The following is a 24963-nucleotide window of genomic DNA, read 5'->3' on the forward strand; positions in this document are numbered from 1 at the left end:
AATCACACAGCCAGCTCAGAGGAATGTTACATCCCAAGTAGTGCAATGTTGACCATCTGTTCAATAAAAGGTTCCGAGACATGGAAGATGTGGATTGGCACCAACTGAGGAATGCTATAGGAGAATATGGGTGTTGCATTGAATCTTAAATTTCCAGATGTGAAAAACAAAAAGTACAAGATGAAGATAGGTGGAAGAGGAAAGCATGTATGTTTGGAAAGGGAAATATTGTAAGGCACAAGTAATACAAACAAAAGGCACTTCTATTCCTCTTCTAACTGATTTTTACAATGTTGTCTAGTGTGGTGGCAATATGCTAGCAACTAGCTACATGTGGCTTAGTTTAAATTAGCTAACATAAAATTTAAAAATCAGTTATTTTCTTTTGTAAAAATGTTTTTATCCTCACACAAGGACATGTTTTTGTTGATTTGAGGGAGAGAAGGAGACGGGGGGGGGGGGGGAGTGCAGGGAGTGCGGGGCAGGGGAGGAGGGAGAGAAGGGGGCGAAAACTTCAATGTGAGAAACATGAACCATTGCCTCCTGTACACTCCCCAGCACAGAGGTGCTGACCAGGATCGAACCCACAACCTGGATATGTGCCCTGACCAGGAATCTAACCAGAGACCCTCTGGTGCACGGGGGTAAGGTACTTTAGAGAGGCATTATTTTGGTATAAAAACCAAACTGAGCCACACCAGCCAGGGCTCAGTTCTTTATTTTCACCAGCCCGATTTCAAGTGACCAATAGCCACAGGTGGCTAGTAGTGCAAATGTAAAACACACCCATCACTGCAAAAAAGTTCTTTCATGCTATAAGCACTACTGAGCACTTACTATATAAAAAGCTTCCATGATCCTATTTAATCTACATTGCAAATTTATAAAGTATATACTTACAGGCAAGAAAACTGAGGTTCCTATTAAATATTTTCCCAAAGTCACATAGTCAGTGGCAGGGCTGTGATTTGAAATTTCATCTGACTTCAAAAACTGATGCTTCAAGCCATGGGAAATAAGGTTACTGGGCAGGGAAAAATGAGCTATTTACCAAAACAATAACATCCCAGATCGAACTTTTCATGGCAAGCAAAATCCAATAGGTTCCTGAGTAAGGAAACAAAATCATAAAAGTGGTATTTCAGTGTAATTGGGAGGTGTGTGTGTGTGTGTGTGCGCACGTGAGCTGAATTTAACAAGATTATTTTCTGTTATCAAGGAGACAGGGGCTCAAAAGAGGGTGTATAACAGAAAAATGTAAAAGTTGCATTTCTTTGCACACCAGAGCAAAAGGAGTCTCTTTAAAACGTGAATGTTTTCCAAAGACTAATCCTCAGCCCTTTGCTCTTATCTTGATACAAGCTCCTCTACGTGAGGTCTTCCATGGCTTTCATGTGAAGCAACAGCCTCCTAAACGGTCCTGCCTGGGTCTGCTTCTTCGTCTGAAATGTAGACTCTACATCATAACAGTGATGTCAGATTAATATCTCGAAACTCTTTTTAGAAAACTATTCTGCTGCTCAAAATCTTTAAATGATTATCTAGTGCCTTGTATGCTAAACTTTTGTTAAAAATTAGCTTGCTCTTAAAGCTCTTCCCAATCTGTCTTATCTCGATCTAGCCTTGTTTTCCATTCCAACACTAGCCTTAATCCTAGTCAAATCCATCCAGAAAGTCTCCAAACATATTTTGACATCCTGGTTTCAATGCTATTTTTAAAACCAGCTCCTTTCACCTGCAAATGATTCCTACGTGCACCTATCTTTATAGCATAAAATGCAACCACTTCCCTGATCTATGCCAGGTGTCAGGATTTCCTCTTCTACGTACCAAGTCTTTGTACCAGAGGTTGTAAGATGGTTTTGCTTGATCCATTATTAAAATGTTGAAGTAATTCTTAGCACTTAAACATCATTTTAAAATTGGAAACTCTAGTAGGGCCCATACTTCAATAAATGGCGAAAGTTTCTCAGTAGTTACCATCGTCAGAGACATGCTGTTTGGTTAGATGGTCGTGGCTACATTTGGAAAGTATTATTGAGCACCTATTGCTTGCCCGACACTGTTTTAGATGCTGGGGATACAGCAATGAACAAAACCGACCATAGAATTTATGTTCACAAGAGGAGAAACAGAAAATAAGTAAATTATATATTAGGAAGTGATAAATGCTATGGAAAAATAAAGCAGGGTTAAGGAGAGGGAGTATCTGGGTGAGAGGGTGCTTGCACTTTTGCATTTACTTAGATCCTGGCTGGATCCTAAGGGAATTTGAGTTTGTGACCTCAACTATGCAGTAGTCCACCCTTACCTGCGGTTTTTCTTTCTATGGTTGCAATTATTCGTGGTCAACCATGGTCCGAGAATATTAAATGGAAAACTTCAGAAATAACTCCTAAGTTTTACATTGCGAGCCATTCTGCGTAGCATGACACCTCCAGCCATCCTGCTCCAGCTGGTTGGGCCTTGAGTCGTCCCTTTGTCCAGCATATCCCCCTAATTAGATCAACTTGTGTTATTGCGGTGCGTGTGTTCATGTAACCCTTATTTTACTTAATAATGGACCCAGAATCATTCACACAACTTTCATTAAAGTATAACTTCAATTTCATTAGTTATTGTTCATAAGTTCTTATTGTGCTTCACTTACACATTAAATTTTATCCTAGGTATGTATGTATAGAAAAAACAGGTAATACCCAAGGTTTCAGGCACCCAAGGGGGGCAGGGCCTGGGGCTGCATCCCCCCCGGTAAGGGGGGCTACTGTATATCAGGATTGTCATATACTGTCATGTCTTATGCTCCTGTCAGCAACCTGAGGGCAGGGGATGTGCCTCGCTCCTCTATGGACTCCCAGAGTCCAGCAGTATTTTCTGGGCGCCTTTTCACGATGGAAGTAAAAAGTTAGGAGTCCCCAGAGTCAAAGTTATTCCCAGAGTGGTTATTCCGGTGGGGTTCAGGCACCAGGAGAGTGCAGCGCCATTAGCCCTCCAAGAGAAGAACCAAACCCGATGTCCGTTCTCAAAGCCGCCTCTCTGCCAAGGCTCCATCAGTTTCCAGGGCAACAGGACTGTGACGCGACCGCAACCGCGGGTCCACGGCTGCCTGCAGGAACCAGGCTGCCGCTCAGGAACCAAGTACTTAGCCGTTTGAACCCGCAGCCTCACGCAGAAAACCCCGGACAACCGCGACCCCTACAGCAGCGACGCCCCTACCACTGTAGCTACGGGCCTCTGGCGTCGCCCAGTAGTAAGCGCGACAACTTCCGGCCCTCGAAGGACCCCGCTCCGTGGCTTGCCGGGGTCCTAGCGATGGAAAGGTGTCCACGGAGAACGCCTGATGCCCACGGGGGCCTGTAACCAGGGCTGCCTCCTCCTCCTGGCGGGCAGCGGCGACAGGGCCGCTGAGAGGATGTTCACGGCTGCCGGGACCTCGTCCCAGGGGCGGAACCGGGGGCGGAGCGCGGACCCGGAGCTGGCGGATCAGGCGGGACTGAGGCAGGTGCGACGGCGGAAGTAGGAGGTGTCGGTCGGAGCAGAGCCGTCTAGGAAGCTGTGGCCGCCGGTCCTCTAGCCCCGAGCAGCTGCCCGTCTCAGCCAGACCGCAGCGACCAGGGCGCGGGTGTGGGCGAGATGCCTCTGTTCGCCGCCAACCCCTTCGAGCAGGACGTGGGTAAGTGCTGGTTCCGGGCCGGGGCTGCTGTTAGTCGCGGTAGAAAGTGGGCTGTGGCGACTCCGGGGACTGGGAAGCCAAAGCCGAGGGAGAGAAGGGGGCGTCGCCGCTCGGAGGGTCTCTTCGCCCGATCGCTGGCGGCCTGGGGAGGGCTTCCCACCCACCTGAGGCTGGGGACCCCGGGGGAGGCCTTTCCCTTCGCCAGACGCTGGAATGGGGAAGAAGGACCTGGGACTTGTTGGCGGCGGGGCCGAGGGAGCAGTCGGGGAGCTGACGGTGCAGACCTCTTGCTGCCTGTAGAGCAGGTTAGCACCCCTGGCCCTTTTAGGGGGCGATGCAGATGCGGAGACCCCGCGGTCCAGGGCAGCCCAGCACTAGAGGCCTTGGCCTGCCCCATTCAGCGGGAAGAATCTATTCTCCTCGCTCCTACACAAATGCAGCCCGGCCCTGAGAGCGGGGCTTCAGCATTTGTTTACCGCCTTTGGCAGTGTTCCTCCCTGTCCCTGGCTGGCGCCAGTGCTACGAAATGTTGTCTTGGGGTATGAAAAGGAAAATCCCAGGGTTTCAAAACCGCCCAGAACAACTAGCATTTATTGGCTGGGGCTGTAGGAGCGCTTTCGTCTCAGTGACCATGAAGTGAGAAGAAGATGGACGGGATAAGAGAACTTATTATTTTTTTTCTATTTGGGGCGCTAGAATCAAAGTAAAAACAAATAGGCTAAGTAAGATTTGTTAAAAGAACCCTAGATAGAGCTTTAGGACTTGGTGTAATGAAAAACGAGTGGCTAAAAATTACCAGGATCACACAGGTACTTCACATCACAGCCCTGAGCCACCTGTTTCATAAGTTACAATTTTCTTACTATGAAGACACTAAAAAGTGCCCTGTTTTGATATATTAATGTGATTCCAAAAGTGTGTTCAAAAGTCAAATACAATGTACATTATAAGTCACTTCCATTCCCAAAGAGCTAAGCGTTTTTATATCTTGATCCTAGATAGTCGTCAAATACGTATTTCCATAATTTTTTAAAATATATTTTATTGATTTTTTACAGAGAGGAAGGGAGAGGGATAGTTAGAAACATTGATGAGAGAGAAACATTGATCAGCTGTCTCCTGTACACCTCCAACTGGGGATGTGCCTGCAACCAAGGCACATGCCCTTGACTGGAATCGAACCTGGGACCCTTCAGTCCGCAGGCCAACGCTCTATCCACTGGCCAAACCAGTCAGGGCTGTATTTCCATAATTTTATTCAACTTATTTTCTTGGTAGTTTAATACCTGTGACTGGCATAAGTTTAGGAAGCAGCCTTTGCTAATGATGTCTTCCTTTATTGCACTGAGACTCATATTGCTTACTAGTGGCTAGTGGCCCGGTGCACGCATTCGTGCACATTGAAAGGAAATTAATTAGAAGAAATATTTTAATATCGCTATTTACCCTTTCCCTATAATAGAAGTGTCAACCAAATTCATAATCGACAATGACAGATTGACGTGTGCGATTGGTGCCAGTGAGAGCTTTATATGTATTGCGCATGCGTGAGTCAACTTAGCCTTTTTTAGATATAGAATAAACTTGCTTAATTAGACCTGCTTTCTGATGTAGCTAAACTTTTTCCAGCCCAGTGAGGCACCCCAACTTCTCTTTCAGGTAATTGTCAGCAACACAGCAGTAAATATTAACACGAAGCAGATTATTATTGTAGATCATGCAGGGAGAACAAAGGGTAAAATATTTAACTACAGCAGTGTTTGACTATATTCTGCGCAGTGAGAAAACCTGAAGTCATTTTCAAGTTCCACCATTTCTTACTTCTTTTCAGTCGGGTCAAGTTTCTAAACTTTCTCCATTTTCCAGCTAATGAAAAGAAAATAGGATTCTGCCGAGTCTCCTACCTACCTTCTCCAGGACTTCTGTGAGGATCAAATGAGATGAGGCACTTGAAAACATTTCACAAACATTTGGTTAAAGTGTAAAATGTTTCCACCTGGCTATAAATCAAGTCATATTCCTGGGCTGAAGAAATTCCCAGGAGGCTAGTCACTAGGGAGAGGAAGCCGGGCGTTGCTATGTGTTGTCATTATCTGGCGCCATAGCAACTGTTTCGGGCTGGGCTGTGGGCTGCATTTTGCGCCATGGGGTCTTCGCAGCGTTGGCTGCGATTTGGTGGGGTGAATCTGGGGTGGTGGCGGGGCCTGTGTCCCACTTGGGGGAAGCGGAGTGTTGGTTTGTCAGCGCCAGGTCTGTAAATGGCCAGTGTGCATCATGGCAGATCCTGCGTTGACTGTCTGCCCCCTGGTGGTCAGTGTGCATCATAGCTACTGGTTGGATGGACACTTAGCCTTTTTATATATATACTAGAGGCCTGGTGCACAAAAATTTGTGCACTCGGGGGGGAGGGGGGGTTCCCCAGGCGGCCTTTGCCCTCTCGCAGTCTGGGACCCCTCAGGAGATAACGACCTGCTGGCTTAGGCCTGCTCCCGGGTGGCAGAGGGCAGGCCCAATCCCTAAGTGCAGCCCCTGGTCAGGCTCAGAGCAGGGCCGATTGGGGAGTTGGGGCGCTGCCCCGTCATGCACAGAGCAGGGCGGATCAGGAGGTTGCGATGCCACCCTCAGTCACGCTCAGGGTAGGGCCGATTGGGGGGTTGGGGCACCGCCCCCTGTCACACTCAAGGCAGGGTCGATGGGGAGGTTGCGGCATCACCCCCTGTCACGCACAGAGCAGGGCCAATTAGGGGGTTGGGGCGCTGCCCCCTGTCACTCACAGAGCAGGGCTGATCAGGGGGTTGGGGCGCTGCCCCCTGTCACTCACAGAGCAGGGCCCATCAGGGGGGTTGGGGCTCTGTACCCTGTCACGCACAGAGCAGGGCCGATCAGGGGGTTGAGGAGCTCCCCCCTGTCACTCACAGAGTAGGGCCAATAGGGGAGTTGGGGCACCGCCCCCTGTCACATACAGAGCAGGGCAGATCAGGGGGTTGGGGCGCTGCACCCTGTCATACTCAGGGCAGGGCCAATGGGGAGGTTATGGCTCCACCCTGTCACACACAGAGCAAGGCCCGTGGAGGGGGATTGGGGCGCCACCCTCTATCACCCACAGAGCAGGGCCGATCAGGGTTGGGGCGCCACCACTGTCACACTCGGGGCAGGGCCGATGGAGAGGTTATGGCTCTACCCTGTCACACACAGAGCAGGGCCGATCAGGGGGTTGGTGTGCCGCACCCTGTCAAACACAGAGCCGCAGGGCAATCAGGAGATTGGGAAGCTCCCCCCTATCAGGCACAGAGCAGGGCTGATCAGGGGGTTGGGGTGCCTTCCCCTGTCACAAACAGAGTAGGGCGGATAGGGAGGTTGTGGCCCCGCGCCCTGTCACAGAGCCGCGGGGCAATCAGGGGGTTTGGGCGCTGCCCCCTGTCACGCTGATCCCAGTGCCGGGAGCCTCGCTGCTCCACTGATCCTGGTGCTGGGAGGCATATTACCCTTTTACTATATAGAATAGAGGCCTGGTGCATGGGTAGGGGCTGGCTGGTTTGCCCTGAAGGGTGTCCTGGATCAGGGTGGGGGTTCCCACTGGGTTGCCTGGCCAGTCTGGGTGAGGGGCTGAGGGCTGTTATCCGGCTGGCGAGTGACTAAAGCTTCCAACCGCTCCTTGTTTTCTTCTCTCTTTTTTTTTTTTATTCTGGGCCAGCTTTAGCTCTAAGGCCTCGCTGCTGAAAACATCGATACAATGTTGCGGTCCGAGCCCGGCTGAATGGAAGCCGGTTTCTGGGGTTTTGTTTAGCTTCTTATTTTCAACATAGTACATAGTTGCTTAGAGTTGCAGCTGAGAGGCCGGCAAGTGAGGCGGGGAACGTTGGAGTCGGCAGCAAGCAAGCCTCATGCTCACTTCAGTGCCTGGCTGCCTGCCACCATCTTGGCTGACAGTTAATTTGCATATACTCACTGATTAGCCAATGAAAAGGGTAGCGGTCGTACGCCAATTACCATGTTTCTCTTTTATTAGTGTAGATAGAGATTGCTGGTGTGAAGACTTTTATTGTGTCCTAGTGAAATAAAACAGAATGGGCAAACTTGAATAAGATAAATGATTTTCAAATTTTAAAACTGTGGAACTCTTTCTTCAAGGGAAATCTTTTCTGGAAGCCCACTGTTTTCTGATTGAAAACTTCTAGAAGTGGGTTGAGTTTTTTTCACAGTTTAGTACCAATGTAGTAAGAGACACTGCTGTGCAGACATAAAAATATAGCTCTGTATAGATTATTTCATGGGCATTGCCATTAACCAAACCTTAAGTACTTATTTATTAACTCAAGTGTGATTGTCAGTATCCAAAAGACTTTTTAAAGGTGAAGGAGCAAATTTAATTGAGATCCATCTGTAACTTCTCCAGCGGTTCTCAACCTGTGGGTCGCGAACCCTTTGGCGGTTGAACGACCCTTTCACAGGGGTCGCCTAAGACCATCCTGCATATCAGATATTTCCATTACGATTCATAACAGTAGCAACATTACAGTTATGAAGTAGCAACGAAAATAATTTTATGGTTGGGTCACAACATGAGGAACTGTATTTAAAGGACCAGAAGGTTGAGAACCACTGGGTAAGCGATACAAGCAAGTCATTATTTAACTTGAGATGTCTACAGGAATGTTTCTTTGCCATAATGCATTGTCTTTTTCACTTACTCTCTTTGATTCAGTCAGATTTTTACCATTTGTTCTTTCTTTTTTTTTATATATATATTTTATTGATTTTTTTACAGAGAGGAAGGGAGAGAGATAGAGAGCCAGAAACATCGATGAGAGAGAAACATCGATCAGCTGCCTCCTGCACATCTCCCACTGGGGATGTGCCCGCAACCCAGGTACATGCCCTTGACCGGAATCGAACCTGGGACCCTTCAGTCCGCAGGCCGACGCTCTATCCACTGAGCCAAACCGGCTTCGGCCATTTTTTCTTTTTTTTTGGTCATATCTTTGTTCACCTTTCATTCAATAAACATGTATTGAATGATTACTGTATGTCAGACATTGCATTAAGTTCTGGGGACACAAAAATTTAATAGACAGACTGGATTACTGCCTTCAGGTAACTCAGTCTAATGGAGGACACATATACACATAGAAAGGCAGTTGTCATGTAGTGTGATTATCATAGTACTAGAGATAACATGACATGCTTTGTTTACATACTTCCTTTTACTTAAAGCAGTCATCTTCTCTGAAGAGAAGACTAAGACCTCCAGGCAGACTTTTTGTTTGTAAAGGTATTGACACTGTCCTCTCCTCCCACTCCCCCTTTTCTGACAGTATTTCTACCTACAAGAAGTAACCTTACCTTATGGTATGGTCATTTTGTAATTAAGGGCCTTGAAAGATGAAACTATGTTTCTTTGATTCGTATTGAGTCTCACCAGAGGGTGAGCAGTCTTTCTGACATCATTCATGTCATGAAGAAACCCTTTTCTCAGATTCAGAGGAAGAGCTGTAGTGAGTCATAAGTTGATGATAGAATATGACTTGTCAAATGGAAGCAGGCCAAAGGCCAGGAAGTTCCCGTTTTATTCAGAGTCAGAATATACAAATCCTGATTGGTATGCTAGGAATGGTAGCATGAGAGCTCTTTAAATATTTGTTGGATTTATTCAAATCTGGATTTATTTTTTGTTTTAATAAAATTCCTTTGAAGCTGTGCTGAGGCAAAAACAAAAATATACACACACTCCAGTCCAGCATCTTAAAGGGAATATAGGGTTTTTGGTTGGTGCAGCCATCTTAAAAGATTTTAAGGGAAAAATGAAACATGCGGACAGAGCCACAGTAGGACGATTTAGTGGTTAGTGTTAAAAGGAATGTCATTTTACCAAGACCGGTTTGGCTCAGTGGATAGAGCGTCGGCCTGCGGACTGAAAGGTCCCAGGTTCGATTCCGGTCAAGGGCATGTACCTTGGTTGCAGGCACATCCCCAGTGGGAGGTGTGCAGGAGGCAGCTGGTCGATGTTTCTCTCTCATCGATGTTTCTGACTCTCTATCTCTCTCCCTTTCTCTCTGTAAAAAATCAATAAAAATATATATTTAAAAAAAAAAAAAAAGGAATGTCATTTCCTTATATTCTGTACTAATTTTTCCAGTCTCACTGCATTGGTTCCTGACTTGTGACTAGTCTGTTCTGCTCCCTAACTCCAGTTCTATTTGCTTATCTTTTTCTCCTTAGTCCAGGCAATCCTTCTTGCAAGGTTCTGCCTCTGCCATTTACTATTCACTAATAGGCTTTTGCTTTTTTTTTTTTTTTTTTTTTAAAACAACCTTGGTATCTCCTTCCTTAAAGATACACCTACTTGTGTCCCACAAAGCTGACCTCAAATTCTACCTCTGTAAAATTCTGACAGTGGATTGAAGTGTGAACTTTTATCTTAAAAGTGAAATTTGAATGCGTGTATTGTTGTGTCTTTGGCTTGTGTTATATTAGAACTTGAAAATGAGTTAGCTTGGGAATTTTATATTTACAAGAAACCCTAATATGAAAGTAGATATTGATTGTACTTCAATAATACAAATATGTTCAAATTTATAACATCTATGTACTTATGTCAATTCTTGAACACAGTGAGGTTCTATCCTATTCTTCTGCTTCCCTTCTCAGAGTTAAACACTCTACAAAAAGCTATAAACTCTAGCTTTATAATATACAGTTATATTATAATATACAGTTATATTATAAAATAACTCCTGAACAACATGGGGGTTAGGGAAACCAACCCACTGCACAGTAAAAAAATCTTCATATGACTCCCCTAAAACTTAACTACTAACAACCTCTCTACCTCTCCCTTCCTCTCTGAAATAATAAAAATATATTTAAAAAAAAAAGAGAGAAAATCATAAGAGAAAATACATTTACAGTATTGTATTGGATTATCAACACCATAAGTTTATGTCATCTGTTTTAGGCTCTGGTTCATCAGAAAATTTTTTCAAATTGTCTATGGAAAACAATTTGCATATAAGTGGGACCATGCAATTCAAACCCATGTTTTTCGAGGGTCAACTGTATGTACTGTGCGTACCTGTATACTACATGTATTGCTTTGCCTGTTTTTAAACTTCATAAAAAGTATTCTGTGCATTTCATTTGCAGCTTGTCATCCAGCATTTTTTGTGATATTCCTAGCTTTAGTTCATTAATTTTAAGAGCTATGTGGTATTCCACTGTATGCTTACACCACATTTTTTATTCAGTCTCCCATTAATGGACATGAAGTTTTTCCCCCCCAGTTTTTTGTTATTACAGACAACATTGCAGTAAAAGTTCTTATCCATAATTTTCTTATTCACATGACTGAGAGATTCTCCAGCGATTGTATCTTGAAGAGAAATTCCTTTTACAAGTGTGGATAGTGCAGAGTAGCAAAATATTAGATAGCAGAATTACCCATCTAAGTGTTTGTGGGAGATTTTACTCCCACGAGTGGTGGAATGAGTCCCTATTGTTCCACATTGTCATTAACACTGGGTATTGTCAGATTTTAAATTTATGCCAGTTTGATGGATGTGAAATAGGGCATTGTTTTCATTTTATTTTAACTTCATTGCTAGTGAAGTTGAACATCATATATTTCTTGGTCATTCCATTTGTATTTTTATAAATTGCCTTCTCATTACTTTTACTTATTCTGTAGGATTTTTTTTTTAGGGTTCCATATAATTCTCTACTAACCTTTTATTGGTTATGAGAATTGCAAATATAGATTCCAGTTTGTTGCTTCTTTGTACCTGTTTCGGATGTCTTTTATTGTTAAGAAAATTTAAGTTTTAATTTAGTTATATTATTTTTCTTCCCTGCTTTAAAAGAATGTATTGATTGATTGATTTTAGAGAGAGGAAGAGAGGGAGGGAGCAAGAGAGAGAGAAATACCAGTACATCGATTTGTTGTTCCACTTATTTATGCATTCATTGGTTGATTCTTATATGTACCCTGATCAGAGATCGAACCCACGACTTTGGTGTATTGGGTCAATGCTCTAACCAACTGAGCTATTCTGAATAGCCAAGGCTTCGCCCTTGATTTTATATTTCTTGTTTAAGAAAGCTTTCTGTACCCTGAGTTTATAAGGATTTTTGTCATATTTTCTTCTGAAAGTTTTATTAAAGTTTTGATTTTCACAGGTCTTTAATGCACCTAGACTCAATCTTAGTGTAAGTTCCAAGGAAGGATTAATTGGATAGTCAATTGACAATAGACAATAATCAATTTGTTTAATCACCATTTACTGAATTGTCTATCCTTTCCCCACTATTTTGGAGAACCCTCTCCTTCATACAGTACATTTCCTTTCATGAGGCCTGTGTCTGTGCTTTCTGTTCCACACTGTTCTTTTTAGCTATCATGCACCAATACCACAGTCTAATCTCAGTGACCTTTATAGGTGGTAGAGCAAGTCCCCAGTCTTGTTTTTCTTCACTTTGATAGTCTTACCTGTTTTGGGCCTTTGTTTTTTGATCATTTGGTCAAATCATAAAAGGGAATTTATTTTAGGCTCTTTTAGGATTTAAAAGAAAAGACATTGTAATTTATACTTTTGTTTCTTATGAACTGATCATGTTGACACTTAAAATACACATTTTTATTCTTTAATACTACTACTAAGCTTACTTAGATTATTGTTTGAAAATAAGGTAAGTGGGCGAGAGGATGATTTTCTACAAGTAAATGTACAATATAATAATACTATAGCAGTGTACTTACATGGATGTGTCTTTGTACTGCCTTTGTTTGTTTAAATGAAAGGACCTCAGAGATGTTCTTAATGTTAAAAGAGTACATTTTATTTATAAGTATGTCATGTGGAATATCAAACACTGGTCATTTGACAGCTGATAGTTCTATCCATCTATCACGCAGATATCAAAACAAAACTTAAAGTATATCATTTCTTTTTCTCCTGTATTTTGTTCCCCTTTTTAGTTGCCATGTATACTCAAATCTAACCTTCTCCCTCTCCTACCTTGGGTGTTTTTTTTTTGGGGGGGGGGGGTTGTTTTTTTACGTTTTCATTTATTAACAAAATTTTAAAGTGTATTTGCTTTCAGTCTTTTTCCTATTTCAAATAGTCAGTAACATTGGTGAGAATATTGTTCCTAGAAACCTGAGAAATTTTGGTATTGCCCAAACATATGTTTCCTTTATAGGACTGAACTTCACCCTAGCCTATGGGCATCTTCAATTCTTCTTGTGTAGTAATAAATATTGCTTCCATCTTCTAGACTATTCTTATGTTATTTTCTTAATGGATCTGTAACTGTCTATGCTTAAGGGACAAGCACCTCTCTGTTCCTATGACACAACACCTCTAACATATTTTACTGTTGAGACCTATTTGTGACAGCTATTACTGTTCCATTCAAAGACGACTTTCTTTAGTCTCCTCTAGTTAAGGAATGTCGAAAATTGAAGGTCCTGGGAAGTAGCTACAGTTCTGACTGACTTTTAATGAACCTCAGAAGATATATTTAGTAGGTCTCTTTTGAAAGCATGAAGGGAAATAATGAAGGATTTAAAAATTTTGTTATATACAATACCCCTATTATTTAGTACTAGAGGCCCGGTGCACGAATTCGTGCATGGGTGGGGTCCAGCCTGCCCACCCCAATTGGGGCTGCAGGAGGCTGGCCGGCTGGCCCTGCCGCAGTGCGTGTCATAGCGACCAGTCGTTCCAGTTATTTCAGTCGCTTGGCTTTTATATATACTAGGTGTACCGGTTAATAATGCGGATTTTGTAATCAAAGAAAACACGATAATTTCAAGAGAAACATCAAAAGTGCTTTATTCAAAGTAATGTCCATCGCTAGCTACACATTTCCCCCACCTTTCAGGTAATTTGTGGATACTGTCCCAATAGAACTTTTCTTGTTTTGAGGCAAACCATTCAGAGACCCAATTTTCCACTTTTTTCTTACGTTTTGAAGTGCTGCTCAGAAAGTGTGTGTGCCATCGATTAGAACAAGTGGTAATCTGAAGGAGCAAGGTCTGGTGAATATGGTGGGTGGGTTAATACTTCCCAGGCAAGATCTTTTAACGTGTCTTTAACTGGTTTTGAAGTGTGATGGTGTGTTATCTGAAGCAAAATTACTTTGCTGTGTCTTTTGGTCCATTCTGGTTGTTTCACCATCAAAGCGTGGTTCAAATTGACCTGGACGTTCTTTGTCTTTCACATAGAAATCATCACTTTTAAAGCGTTTAAACCAGCATTCACAAGTATATTGAGATGGAGCATGTTCACCATAAGCTTCCTGAAGTATACGATAACTTTCAGCAGCACTTCAAAATAAATGAATTAAAACTTCCTGCAAATGCTCTTTTTTTGGCACAAAATTAGACATTTTTAAGCGTAAAAATACCTATGATGTTAACACCTTCAGAAAATTTGACATAAGTTTTGAAGCTTGTTGTCAATACAACAAAATAGCATACATATCAAATTGCATATATATCAACATATGTGTAACTCCAGCTATTGAAAAAAATCCACATTATTAACCAGTACACCTAGTATATAGATAATTTTTAAATGATAGCATATAGAATTAAAAATTGTTCATTACTGAATTTTTTTTGATAACTGACAACTCGCAAGCTCTTACATTTTTCAAATAATTTTTCAGTTTATAATGAATTGGTCCAAAGAAAGAACATTTTTATATCTTTAGTAGAAACTGGCAGCTGTGGTTTCCATGTAATACCAAAATGAATTCTGCTCATTTACTTGCTTTCCATTTCCTAGTTTATTTCTGCTCTAAAGAAATTCTTTTGCCAGTTTTTTTCTATTCTATAATTTTAAGGTATAAAAATAATTGTTTTCTTATTAACACATTAAAAATAATTTTCCCTCCGGTATTAATGTGTTGTATCCTAATTATAGTAAAATTTTATGTTGGCTTCTATTATAGTCTTTGTGGGGTTTTTTTGGCTCAATCCCTTCACCTTTTTCACCCAGCCTTCCTATCATAGTCTTGGTTACATGATTAATTTCCATGTGATTGGGTTTTACATTTGATCTGATAAAAACATATTGTACTCAGAGAATATATTGTGTATATTATCCTAAATTATTTCTAGTTTTTGGTAGTTCCATGTACATTTGAAAAAAGATTTAAACTCTGCCTTAGTTTACTCACTTTACATAGTTCCAATGTGCATGAATTTAGTTACCATGTTTTAGTTAAATAACATCAATCTCCCAACAACAAGCCTTGAATACCTTGAGCATGGAACCTAGGCAAGCCTGCTTAGATTTTGAACTACAGAATTATGAATTAGTAACAGGTGGCATTTTAAACTATTTAATTTGCAGTATTTTGTTAGAGAAAGTTTTAAAAAACAAATAAACTGAAACTCTGTTCAGTTTCTTAATCTTTATTTCTGTTCTTCAGATTTGATTACTTTTTTAAAAAATGTATTTTATTGATTTTTCACAGAGAGGAAGGGAGAGGGATAGAGAGTCAGAAACATTGATGAGAGAGAAACATCGATCAGCTGCCTCCTGCACACCTCCTACTGGGGATGTGCCCGCAACCAAGGTACATGCCCTTGACCTGAATCGAATCTGGGACCCTTCAGTCCACATGCCGACGCTCTATCCACTGAGCCAAACCGGTTAGGGCAATTTTTTTTACTTTATACTGGTCATTGTAGTTATTCTTTGTAAGGAAGTGGCTAGATTATGTTGTCTTCCTTTAAAAAGTGTTGAGTTTTGTTCTGTCAGGTAGTTATATAATTGGAGGATCTTTTAGGTTTTTGTCAGGCTTTGTTTTCTTTGTGAGGCAGACCTATTTTGATATTGAACTAAATTCTAGGGACCTTTACTCCTAAAATGTGGTGTGTTGGGGGTTTCAACTGAATGTCGGAAATGTTCTCTCTACTCTAGTTGGCTGGAGTGTTAGTCTGTTTGGCCTGCCATAACTTAATACCATATATTAAGTGACTTAAACAACCAAAATGTATTTTCTCACAGTTCTGGAGACTGGAAGTCCACGATCAAAGTCCCAAGAGGGTTGGTGTCTAGTGAGGACTCTCCCCTTGGGATGCAGACGGCCGCCATCTCACTGTGTGCTCACATGATCTCTTTCTGTGTGTGAGGAGAGAGAGAGCTTTCTAGTATCTCTTCTAAGGACACTTAATCCTGCTGGATTAGGGCCCCTTTCTTATGATCTCATTTTACCTTAATCACTTTGCTAGAGGCCCAGTCTCCAAATACTGCTACACTGGCAGGTAATTACAGATGGATTTTGTGGGGACACAGACATTCAGTTCATAACAGGCAGAAATTCCAAAAACTCCAGCATCACTACCTTTCAGCCCCATAGTAAGTGATCTCTGCTACACTTCATCTTGAGTCTCGTGTGTGTGTGTGTGTGGGGGGGGGGGGGGGGGGGAGGGGGGAGGTGTTGATTAACAAGAAGCATGTGTTCAGAAATCTGGTCTCTGTCTCTGAGTTGCTCTACTAGTGCTGGTTTTCCTTATGTTGGGACAGGAAAGTCTTCCCAGGCAGAAATCTGGGGCCATTGTGAGGTTCATTTCATATTACCTTTCTCTGAAAGATCTCAGACCTGCACTGACTGTTATTCATTTTCTGAACACAGTTGCCTCATATATTTTGGCCTTTTTTATACTTGTTTTTGGTAGAATAGCAAATCTGGTACCAGATATTTTGTCATGGTTGGAAGCAGATCAGTCATGAGTTCTTATTTCCAAACATAGTTGGAGGAGCTTTAAAGATCTCTTGTGGGCATTCTTATTTTATATAGTTAATTTTTTTTTATTACTGATAGAGCCTATTTTATTAAAAGTTTTATGAGTAGACTTGAATTCTTTTTAAAGCTATATGTTGAACATAATGGACTCTGTGGAAGGGGAGCCTTATTTATGGACTGTTTCTTTATGATATTGTTAGAGTCTTTCTGAAATGTTTCACTGGGTAAATGAAGCTCTCTATAGGTAGTAATCAAAACCTGGTGATGAAATGTTATGGCTTACACCCACGAAACCCTGGAAATTTAGCAGGTAGGCCCCAGGAGAGCTCATTTAACTCTCTTACTTTCTATGCATTTGACATAGGATAATGTGAGCTATGGCTCCAACACTGGGCAAAATGACATGCTATAAAAGAATGTTTCCTTAATTATAATATTTAAAATTTTTCCAGGAGTTTAAAATGCTCCTAAGTACATAACTTAACTGCTATTTTGTTCACTTGAAAAATAGAATTCTTTTTGGCAGGCTATTATAAAACCTTCAGATTTTATACTTTTCACAAAGAGTAATCATGAGCCCTACATGTGTAGACAGTAATACTCTGCTGGATAGGGTATTCAAGTCAGGGCTTTTAATTTTCTAAATAATTAGTCAAATAAAAATATTCTGTTTAGATATTTTTGAAATTATTAGAAGGGTTTTGGAGGGTATTGCATAGGTTTCACATTTAATTGTGTTTCACATGGCCAAAATTGTGTGTCAAGATTTGATAATTGATTCTGGTTTCTCAGATCAAAGAGGAAAGGATAGATTCTTAGATGTTGGATCTACTGCAGATATTGTGTAAGAATATTTTTCTATCCGTGCCTATCACACCATGTGCTAAATGAAATTTCTGAGTAGACTAAAGATTTACCCATAAAAGAGAAACAGTATATATACACAAGAGAATATAGGTCAGCGGTTCTCAACCTGTGGGTCGTGAACCCTTTGACGGTTGAATGACCCTTTCACAGGGGTCGCCTAAGACCATCCTGCATATCAGATATTTACATTACGATTCATAACAGTAGCAACATTACAGTTATGAAGTAGCAACGAAAATAATTTTATGGTTGGGTCACAACATGAGGAACTGTATTTAAAGGGCCAGAAGGTTGAGAACCACTGATATAGGTAAATATTTAATCTTCAGGTAGTTGAAAACACTGGTGAAAGATACTATTAAAAGAAAAGAATGATAGATCTATTCAGCACAAATAAAACTCCACCATAAGCAAAGGGAAAAGATGAGCATGAAGTTGGCAACCTTTTGATGCATGGGATGACACTCAACCAACTGAGCCACACCAGCGAGGGCAATATAGTATATTTTTGGAGTGTTTTAAAACTATATATGAAAAATTCACATATTGCTAGTGGGAACATAAAATGGTACAGATGCTTTGAAAAACTGCCACATCCTAATAAAATTAAATAGAGTTACTGTGAGATTCAGCAATTCTCCTAGGTATATACCAAAGAGGTGTAAAAGCATGCATCCACACAAAAGTTTGTACACAAGCATTCATAGCAGCATTGCCTTATTTATATTAACCAAGAAGTTAAAAAAAAAATACCAGAATGTTCATCAACTGGTGGTGAAATAAAATAAGGTATTATCTAAACAATGGAATAATATTCAGCAATAAGACCAAGTGAAGTACTGATACATTCTTCAACATGGGTGAATCTTAAAAACATTGTGCTAACTAAAAGAAGGCAGTCAGGAAAGACCGTATGCTGCATGATTTTATTTATATGAAAAATCCAGAATAGGAACCTATAGAGATACAAAGTAGATTAGTGGTCTGGGGTGGAGAGGATGGGGCGAGACTATACTGTGACTGCCAATGGGTATAGACTTCTTTTTAGGGTGATGAAAATGTTCTAAAATTAGATAGCGGTGATAGTTTCATAAGTCTCTAATTATATTAAAAACATCAAATTGTGAATATAAATTTATTCACACTTTACATGGGCAAATTTTATTAGAATGTGAATTATATTTCAGTAAAGCTGTTTTAAAAAGTTCATGTAAATGTTATTTATTATTATTAACTACTAGTGGCCTGGTGCACGGATTCATGCACATTGAAAGGAAATTAATTAGAATTCTTGGGGTGGCACCTTGGCTCGAAGGGCGTCTGCGGAGTGAGCAGGGGGGTCCCTCTGGCAAGTGAAGTCCCTCAGCCTGGCCTGTGGGGATTGGGCTAAAACCGGCTCTCTGACATACCGAGAACCGCAGCTGCCAAGTCACCACTGCTCAGCAGCTCCTGCGTTGAGCATCTGCCTCCTGGTGGTAAGTGCACGTCATAGGTACTGGCTGGTCGGACAGTCGGATGGTCACTTAGCCTTTTATATATAGATATTTAGAAGACACTTTATTGGTGCACCTTATAACATTTAATTTATTGAGTGATATAATTTAAAATTAAAATTAGTAAAAATACCATATCTTCTGAAGTTTTTTTCATAGTTCTTTTATATTTAGCAAAAGCAAAGGCAGGGCTTATTCTATGCCTTTCTTAGTATTTTATGTTACATAATATATGTCCTAATTTTTGTGTGTACTGATATCTTATAGAAAAAGCCACAAATGAGTACAACACTACGGAAGATTGGAGTCTTATTATGGACATATGTGACAAAGTTGGAAGCACTCCTAATGGGTAAGATGCCCACCATGCTCAGTAAATGTCTAGGGACTTAGTAACCTGTGTTTCTTTTCTTGGTGTAACTTAGAAAAGAAAATGGGGTTTTTCTATTTATTTCGGGGGGAATAAAAATAAAGTGATCATGGTGGCAGGATTTATGGGATAGACCTTATCCTTAAAGAACAAATGGAAAAGAATTCAACTGAAAACCTGAGATAAATTAAAATACATAAATCCAGTAGAGATAAATTAAAATACACAAATCCAGTGGCACAGTAGAGACATATTAACAATGTATTGACTAGTTGTTCAGGAATTTCTCTTGTAACGTAGACATGTATGCGAGTCTTTCAATAATGAAGTAGATAAATGTAATAGGTAATATGCTGAAAAATCTTTCAGTAATGAATAGGTAAATAACATCATAATGAAAAAAGTGAATATAAAAAAGGGTACTTTTGGGGAGATGTAGCAATTAAGCTGAATTGATTATACTTTAGAAGTTTAGAAGACTGATGAAAGCATGTTTTAATATTACAGTTTTTCAGGGTGCATTCATGCATGTTTACACTGAAACCTTAAAGACTGTTTATCTTGCTCACTTTTTTGAAAATAAGAATTTGCTGTCTGAAAGCTAAGTCTGTCTTGAACACATGAAAATATATTTTTATATGATAATAGTTCTCTTGTGTTGACGGACCTTTTTTGAAATGATTTGGCTCTTGGTTTTGGAATATGTAACTTTTGCAACAAGCTTTTTTTTTTTTAACTTCTACAGGTTTATGAACAAAAGATTGTGTAGAGTCGTTTTATAGATTCATTCCTGTAATGAAGTAAAGTTTGCAGGATTTTATTTTTAAATTTAAAGTTTTTTGGTAGTAGTATACCTCATATTTTTAATGTTTGATTTGAAATTCTGAATAAATACTTAACCTTCTTAATTTTTTTCTTAGAGCAAAAGATTGCCTAAAAGCCATAATGAAAAGGGTAAATCATAAGGTTCCTCATGTTGCTCTGCAGGCATTAACTGTAAGTAAAAGTCGTTATTATTTTATCAAAATTTTAAATGTATATTTATTTTATTAAGTTAAGATACTATCTCAACATTTTTATATTGATTTTTATTTTAATTACAGCTTCTTGAGGCTTGTGTGGCAAACTGTGGGAAAATATTTCATTTAGAAGTATGTTCCCGTGATTTTGCAACAGAAGTACGTGCTGTGATAAAAAATAAGGTAAATTTTTAAAAGATATTTAAGGTATTAAAATATGTTTGTACTCTATGTCATTTTAACTATATGAGCATTAATAAAGTATTATAAATAAAATCAATTTTAGATAAATTTGTAATGAAATACTGTTCTAAAATTTTATGTTTTCACTTGTAGCACCAAAAACTGTTTTCTTTCCCAAAGCATAATGCTAATGATAGTAGCTGGTCTTCACTGATGGTTAGTTGGCAGCCGCTGCTTTAAGCATTTTACATATACTCTTGTTTAATGTGTTGACAACACTTAGGAGTTAGCTTCTCTTGTCATTCTTATTTTATAGATGCAGAAACTGAGGGTTAGAAGTTAAGTAACTTGTCCAAAGTCATGCCAGCTAGTAAGTAGCATAGCTGAGGTTCAGGTTCAGGTTTCTGTTACCAGAGTCCAGATGAACCACTGTTCTGTACTGATTCCCATTAGAGATGGAGAGCAAAGGGGGCTCTTAGTTTAGAGCAGGATGGAGGGGGTCCTCACTACAGGGTTGGTGTTACTGATTTCTTTGAAATGGAAACTCTTGAAGCACCAGATTTTTGTTTGGTTGACATAAAAATCTTAATGTTAAGAAAACATAGGAAAAGTGATCTCTGAATATAAAAGATTTGTTGTTCAAAAAGTAATTTCTCAAGAAATAACTGTATCTTAAAATGTAAATAGGCACTTATCAAGTACTCATCCAGGCTAGGGATTGTTGGCCTTTTGTTGATGTTCAAGCAAAGAAAATTTTGGTGTTAATTCTCTTTGTTGTTAAATAATTCACGTACTAATTTTAACCACAATTGTTTTTTCTTTACCTTTTTTTTAAAGGCTCATCCTAAAGTATGTGAAAAATTGAAATCTTTAATGGTGGAGTGGTCAGAAGAATTTCAAAAGGACCCTCAGTTTAGTCTGATATCTGCAACTATTAAATCTATGAAAGAAGAAGGAATTACTTTTCCTCCAACAGGTTCTCAGGTAAGAGCTTCATTCAAACCCATGGTTGACCCTATACTATTTTGAGGGTATGTATTTTATGTAAAATCTGGGCAAGGTCTGTTTTAATCATGCTATGATATGGGCTAGGGAAAGAGACTAAGAAGAGGAATATATATATATTAGACTATAGACTAAAGAGACAAAAAGAATCTTTATAGCTGACCAGGTCTAAGGATTCAAGGTACATTTTTAGGACAGAAGTCTTATAAGTAAAAAAAAGCAAGCATTTTCCTGCTCTGTCCTTTCTGCATGTCATTCTTAAAAAAATCTGTGTTAACAAACTGGTTGATGATTCAGAATCCTGGACATATCTGTCTTCCATACCTTTAAGTTTAAGCATGACCTTCTTTAGTCCTCTGCTATGCCTGAAGAGCTGCACAATGAGTAGTAAAAGGGAGCTTAGCAAGCATTCCTAGAACTGCACTCCTTGTCTTTGTCGTTCCTCCTCCTCAGTAGTTTGCATGGCTTCTTGCTGCCACTTCTCTTGTAGCTCTCCGCCTGTAGTGACACAGCACCTCTCACTGAGTAAGGGACCTTGGATTATTTAGATCAGGAAGTGCAGTCGGGCAAGATTATTATTCATGCGCTTTCTGTATGCCAAGTTCTGTGTCAGCTACTAAGACTTATGTGGGGTATAAGCCAGTTGTGTCCTTTTTGAGTTTATAATGTTTTCATGAAAATTCTGATCTTTTATTTTAGTATTTGAAAACAACTACTTAAAGTTATCATAAAGAACTTCACTTTTAAATGAAACTCATTAGTTAATATCAGTTTTATTTTCAATTAGCATGTGTGAGTAATTATAGAGCTTGTGTTTTCTTTGAAAGGATAGTTGTGTTTATTTTAGTTGTACATTTACAGACTGTCTCGACTGCTGCCAAGGATGGTATGTCATCGAACAAAAACAAAGAAGATGAAGACATAGCTAAAGGTAAGTCATCAAACGTGTAATTTGGTATTACTGGAAACATCCTGGCCAAAACAATTTATTGAAATAAATATTATAATAAAACTGGGTATACTTTTAGTATTTTAGTATTTTCAAAGCTAGACACTAATGGAGTCTGAAAAGTAAGGAAAACAATTGACGTGATAAGATTAATTCATTATCTTTGTAAGTAATATGTATTTAATGTCCTACCTTTGGAGAGCTTACATTTCACCTTTTCTTTAATGCCAAAGTTATGAGTCAAGCACAGAAATATATATTCACGGCTTGTCCTATATGGAAAGCTACCCATTTTATAATGTCACAATCTGTTCGCTATAAAAATAATAGCTGCTGTATATGACAGACTGTTAAAATCAGGAATGAGCAAAAACCTTATTTTAAAAAATGTCATGATTCTCTGCCCCTCAAGAAAGTTAACTGCTTAGTGTTTAATTAAACAAAATACTGACTTGCTTTATTCTTACTAAATATTACATTATCTAATATTTCTTTTTAAATTTTGAAAAATCAGAACTAATTCTGGCTACCTTTCTTTTGCATTTTAATTTTTCAAACTAGCTATTGAATTATCATTGCAAGAGCAGAAGCAGCAGCACACGGAAACAAAATCCTTATATCCATCTGCAGAAGTTCAGTTAAATAATAAAGTTGCAAGGAAAGTGAGAGCTTTATATGATTTTGAAGCCGTTGAGGACAATGAACTCACCTTTAAACATGGTGAAATTATTATTGTTTTGGATGACAGGTATGTTTTCAGTCATTATTTCTCGAATATTTTGAAGTTCAGGATCATATCCTTATTTTAGAACCCTGGATACTTAGCTTTTTTACTTCAGTATGTCATAGGACCTGTTCATATCTTAATTGTTTTTCCTAAAATAAAACTTACAAAAGTTAGACGCGATAATATGATTTTCTTGTTGTTTTGTTAAATTTGATTTTACTTTATATCTTACATAAAAGATGTATTAAGTGAGTATCACAGTTGGGAAACATAAATATTCAGTTATCTAAATGCATTTACATTGGGGATTTTGTATACAAATATTACTGGCAAGTTAACTTTAGGAAGACATATAGCTATATTATCTTTGGTCAAAGCAACCAAAAGCTATGCTCGGCTCCTCCCTAATTCTTAAAATGAGGACACAGTTCTATCTTCTAAAACCTAGAATAAAGTAAGGGAGTTAAAATTACTATACAGGTCTGGCTGGTGTGGGTCAGTGGTTGAGAGTTGACCCATGAACCAAAAGGTCACAGGTTCTATTCCCGGTCAGGGCACATGCCCGGGTTGTGGCCCAATCCACATTAGAGGGCTTGTAGGAGGCAGCTGATAAATGTTTCTCTCTATGTTTCTATCCCTCTCCCTCTAGAATAAATAAAAAATATTTTATTTTATTTTATATTTTTCTTGATTTCAGAAAGGAAGGGAGAAGGAGAGAGAGATAGATTCTCAGTGATGAGAGAGAATCATTGATTGGCTGTCTCCTGCACACTCCACACTGGGGACCAAACCCAAAACCCAGGCATGTGCCCTGAGCCAGAATTGAACAATGACCTCCTGGTTCATAGGTCAATGCTCAACCACTGAGCCATGCCAGCCAGGCATAAACAAAAAACATTTAAAAACCTAAATAAATAAAATTGCTATGCATGTAATTGTATGGAATTCTATGTGAATGCCATAAAAGAGGCTGTGTTGGGGTCCAGAAGAGAACAGATTTGCATGTGATGCAAGCATCTGGGAAAGAAAGCTTATCCAGAGTCCATTTCAGATGAACTTTGATTTTGAAAGGACAAAAAAATTTCAATAACTGAGAATAGGAAAACAAAGGTCTCAGGCAGTCAAGATAACACTGTGTTCACAGAAGTTTTTTCCTTTTTTAAAAATAACCCTTTGGAATTGAGCACATGATCCCTGAAGGAGAGTAAATAGATGTGAAGGTGAAGAGATAGTGTGGGCTCTGAATGGTGACAGTTTGAAAGGTCAGGCTTCTGAGTGTTGTTTTAGTGAGAATATTTACAAAAGAACCTAGGTTTACACTTCTGAAACTCTTACCCTATGTAATAAAAGCCTAATATGTTAAGTGTCCGATTGTCCAGTTGGCCGTTCAACCAATCAAAGCATAATATGCTAATGATATGCTAAGGCCGCTCAATCACTTGCTATGACATGCACTGACCACCAGGGGGCAGACAGTTGACTGGCTGATCAGTTGCAATGACGTGCACTGACCACCAGGGGGAAGACACTCGGACCAGTAGGTGAGCTTCCTGCTGGGGTCTGCCGGCTGGCCAACCTCCCGTGTCCCCGGCCCCGATCGTGCACTGTTGGGGTCCCTCGGCCTGGCCTGCGCCTTCTCACAATCTGGGACCTCTCAGGGGATGTCAGAGAACCAGTTTCGGCCCGATCCCACAGGCCAGGCCGAGGGACCCCACTGGTGCATGAAGTCGTGCACCAGGCCTCTTGTATAATTATAAAATTAAAGACATAAAATAAATAAATACAAATCTAAAAAGGAGTAGTTTTTACTCTGAGATTCAAATTTTGAGCATTACTTTTATGTAATAAAAATTTTTCTAAAATAAATTGCTGGCTCACAAGGTACGTAAAGCACAGGTACTTCATCGCTATCTCCAGAGTG

General features: G+C 39.8%; 1 protein-coding gene across 2 annotated transcripts in view; it reads left to right on the top strand.

The window, feature by feature from the left end:
• The first annotated feature begins 3502 nt into the window (after positions 1-3502).
• STAM2 (signal transducing adaptor molecule 2) overlaps positions 3503-24963 on the top strand; it is a 43437-nt gene continuing 21976 nt past the window's right edge. For both annotated transcript variants that reach the window (XM_070422996.1, XM_070422997.1), the window contains exons 1-7: positions 3503-3673; positions 19057-19141; positions 20080-20155; positions 20263-20361; positions 21199-21345; positions 22228-22297; positions 22877-23063. In XM_070422996.1, coding sequence (XP_070279097.1) covers positions 3634-3673; positions 19057-19141; positions 20080-20155; positions 20263-20361; positions 21199-21345; positions 22228-22297; positions 22877-23063 — 704 coding nt within the window. In that variant the 5' untranslated portion in view covers positions 3503-3633. The remainder of the gene's footprint in view (positions 3674-19056; positions 19142-20079; positions 20156-20262; positions 20362-21198; positions 21346-22227; positions 22298-22876; positions 23064-24963) is intronic.

This window comes from Myotis yumanensis, unplaced genomic scaffold, assembly GCF_028538775.1.
Source record: "Myotis yumanensis isolate MYYU_CA2020_CCGP unplaced genomic scaffold, mMyoYum1.0.hap1 SCAF_8, whole genome shotgun sequence".
Classification (NCBI taxonomy): Eukaryota; Metazoa; Chordata; class Mammalia; order Chiroptera; family Vespertilionidae; genus Myotis; species Myotis yumanensis.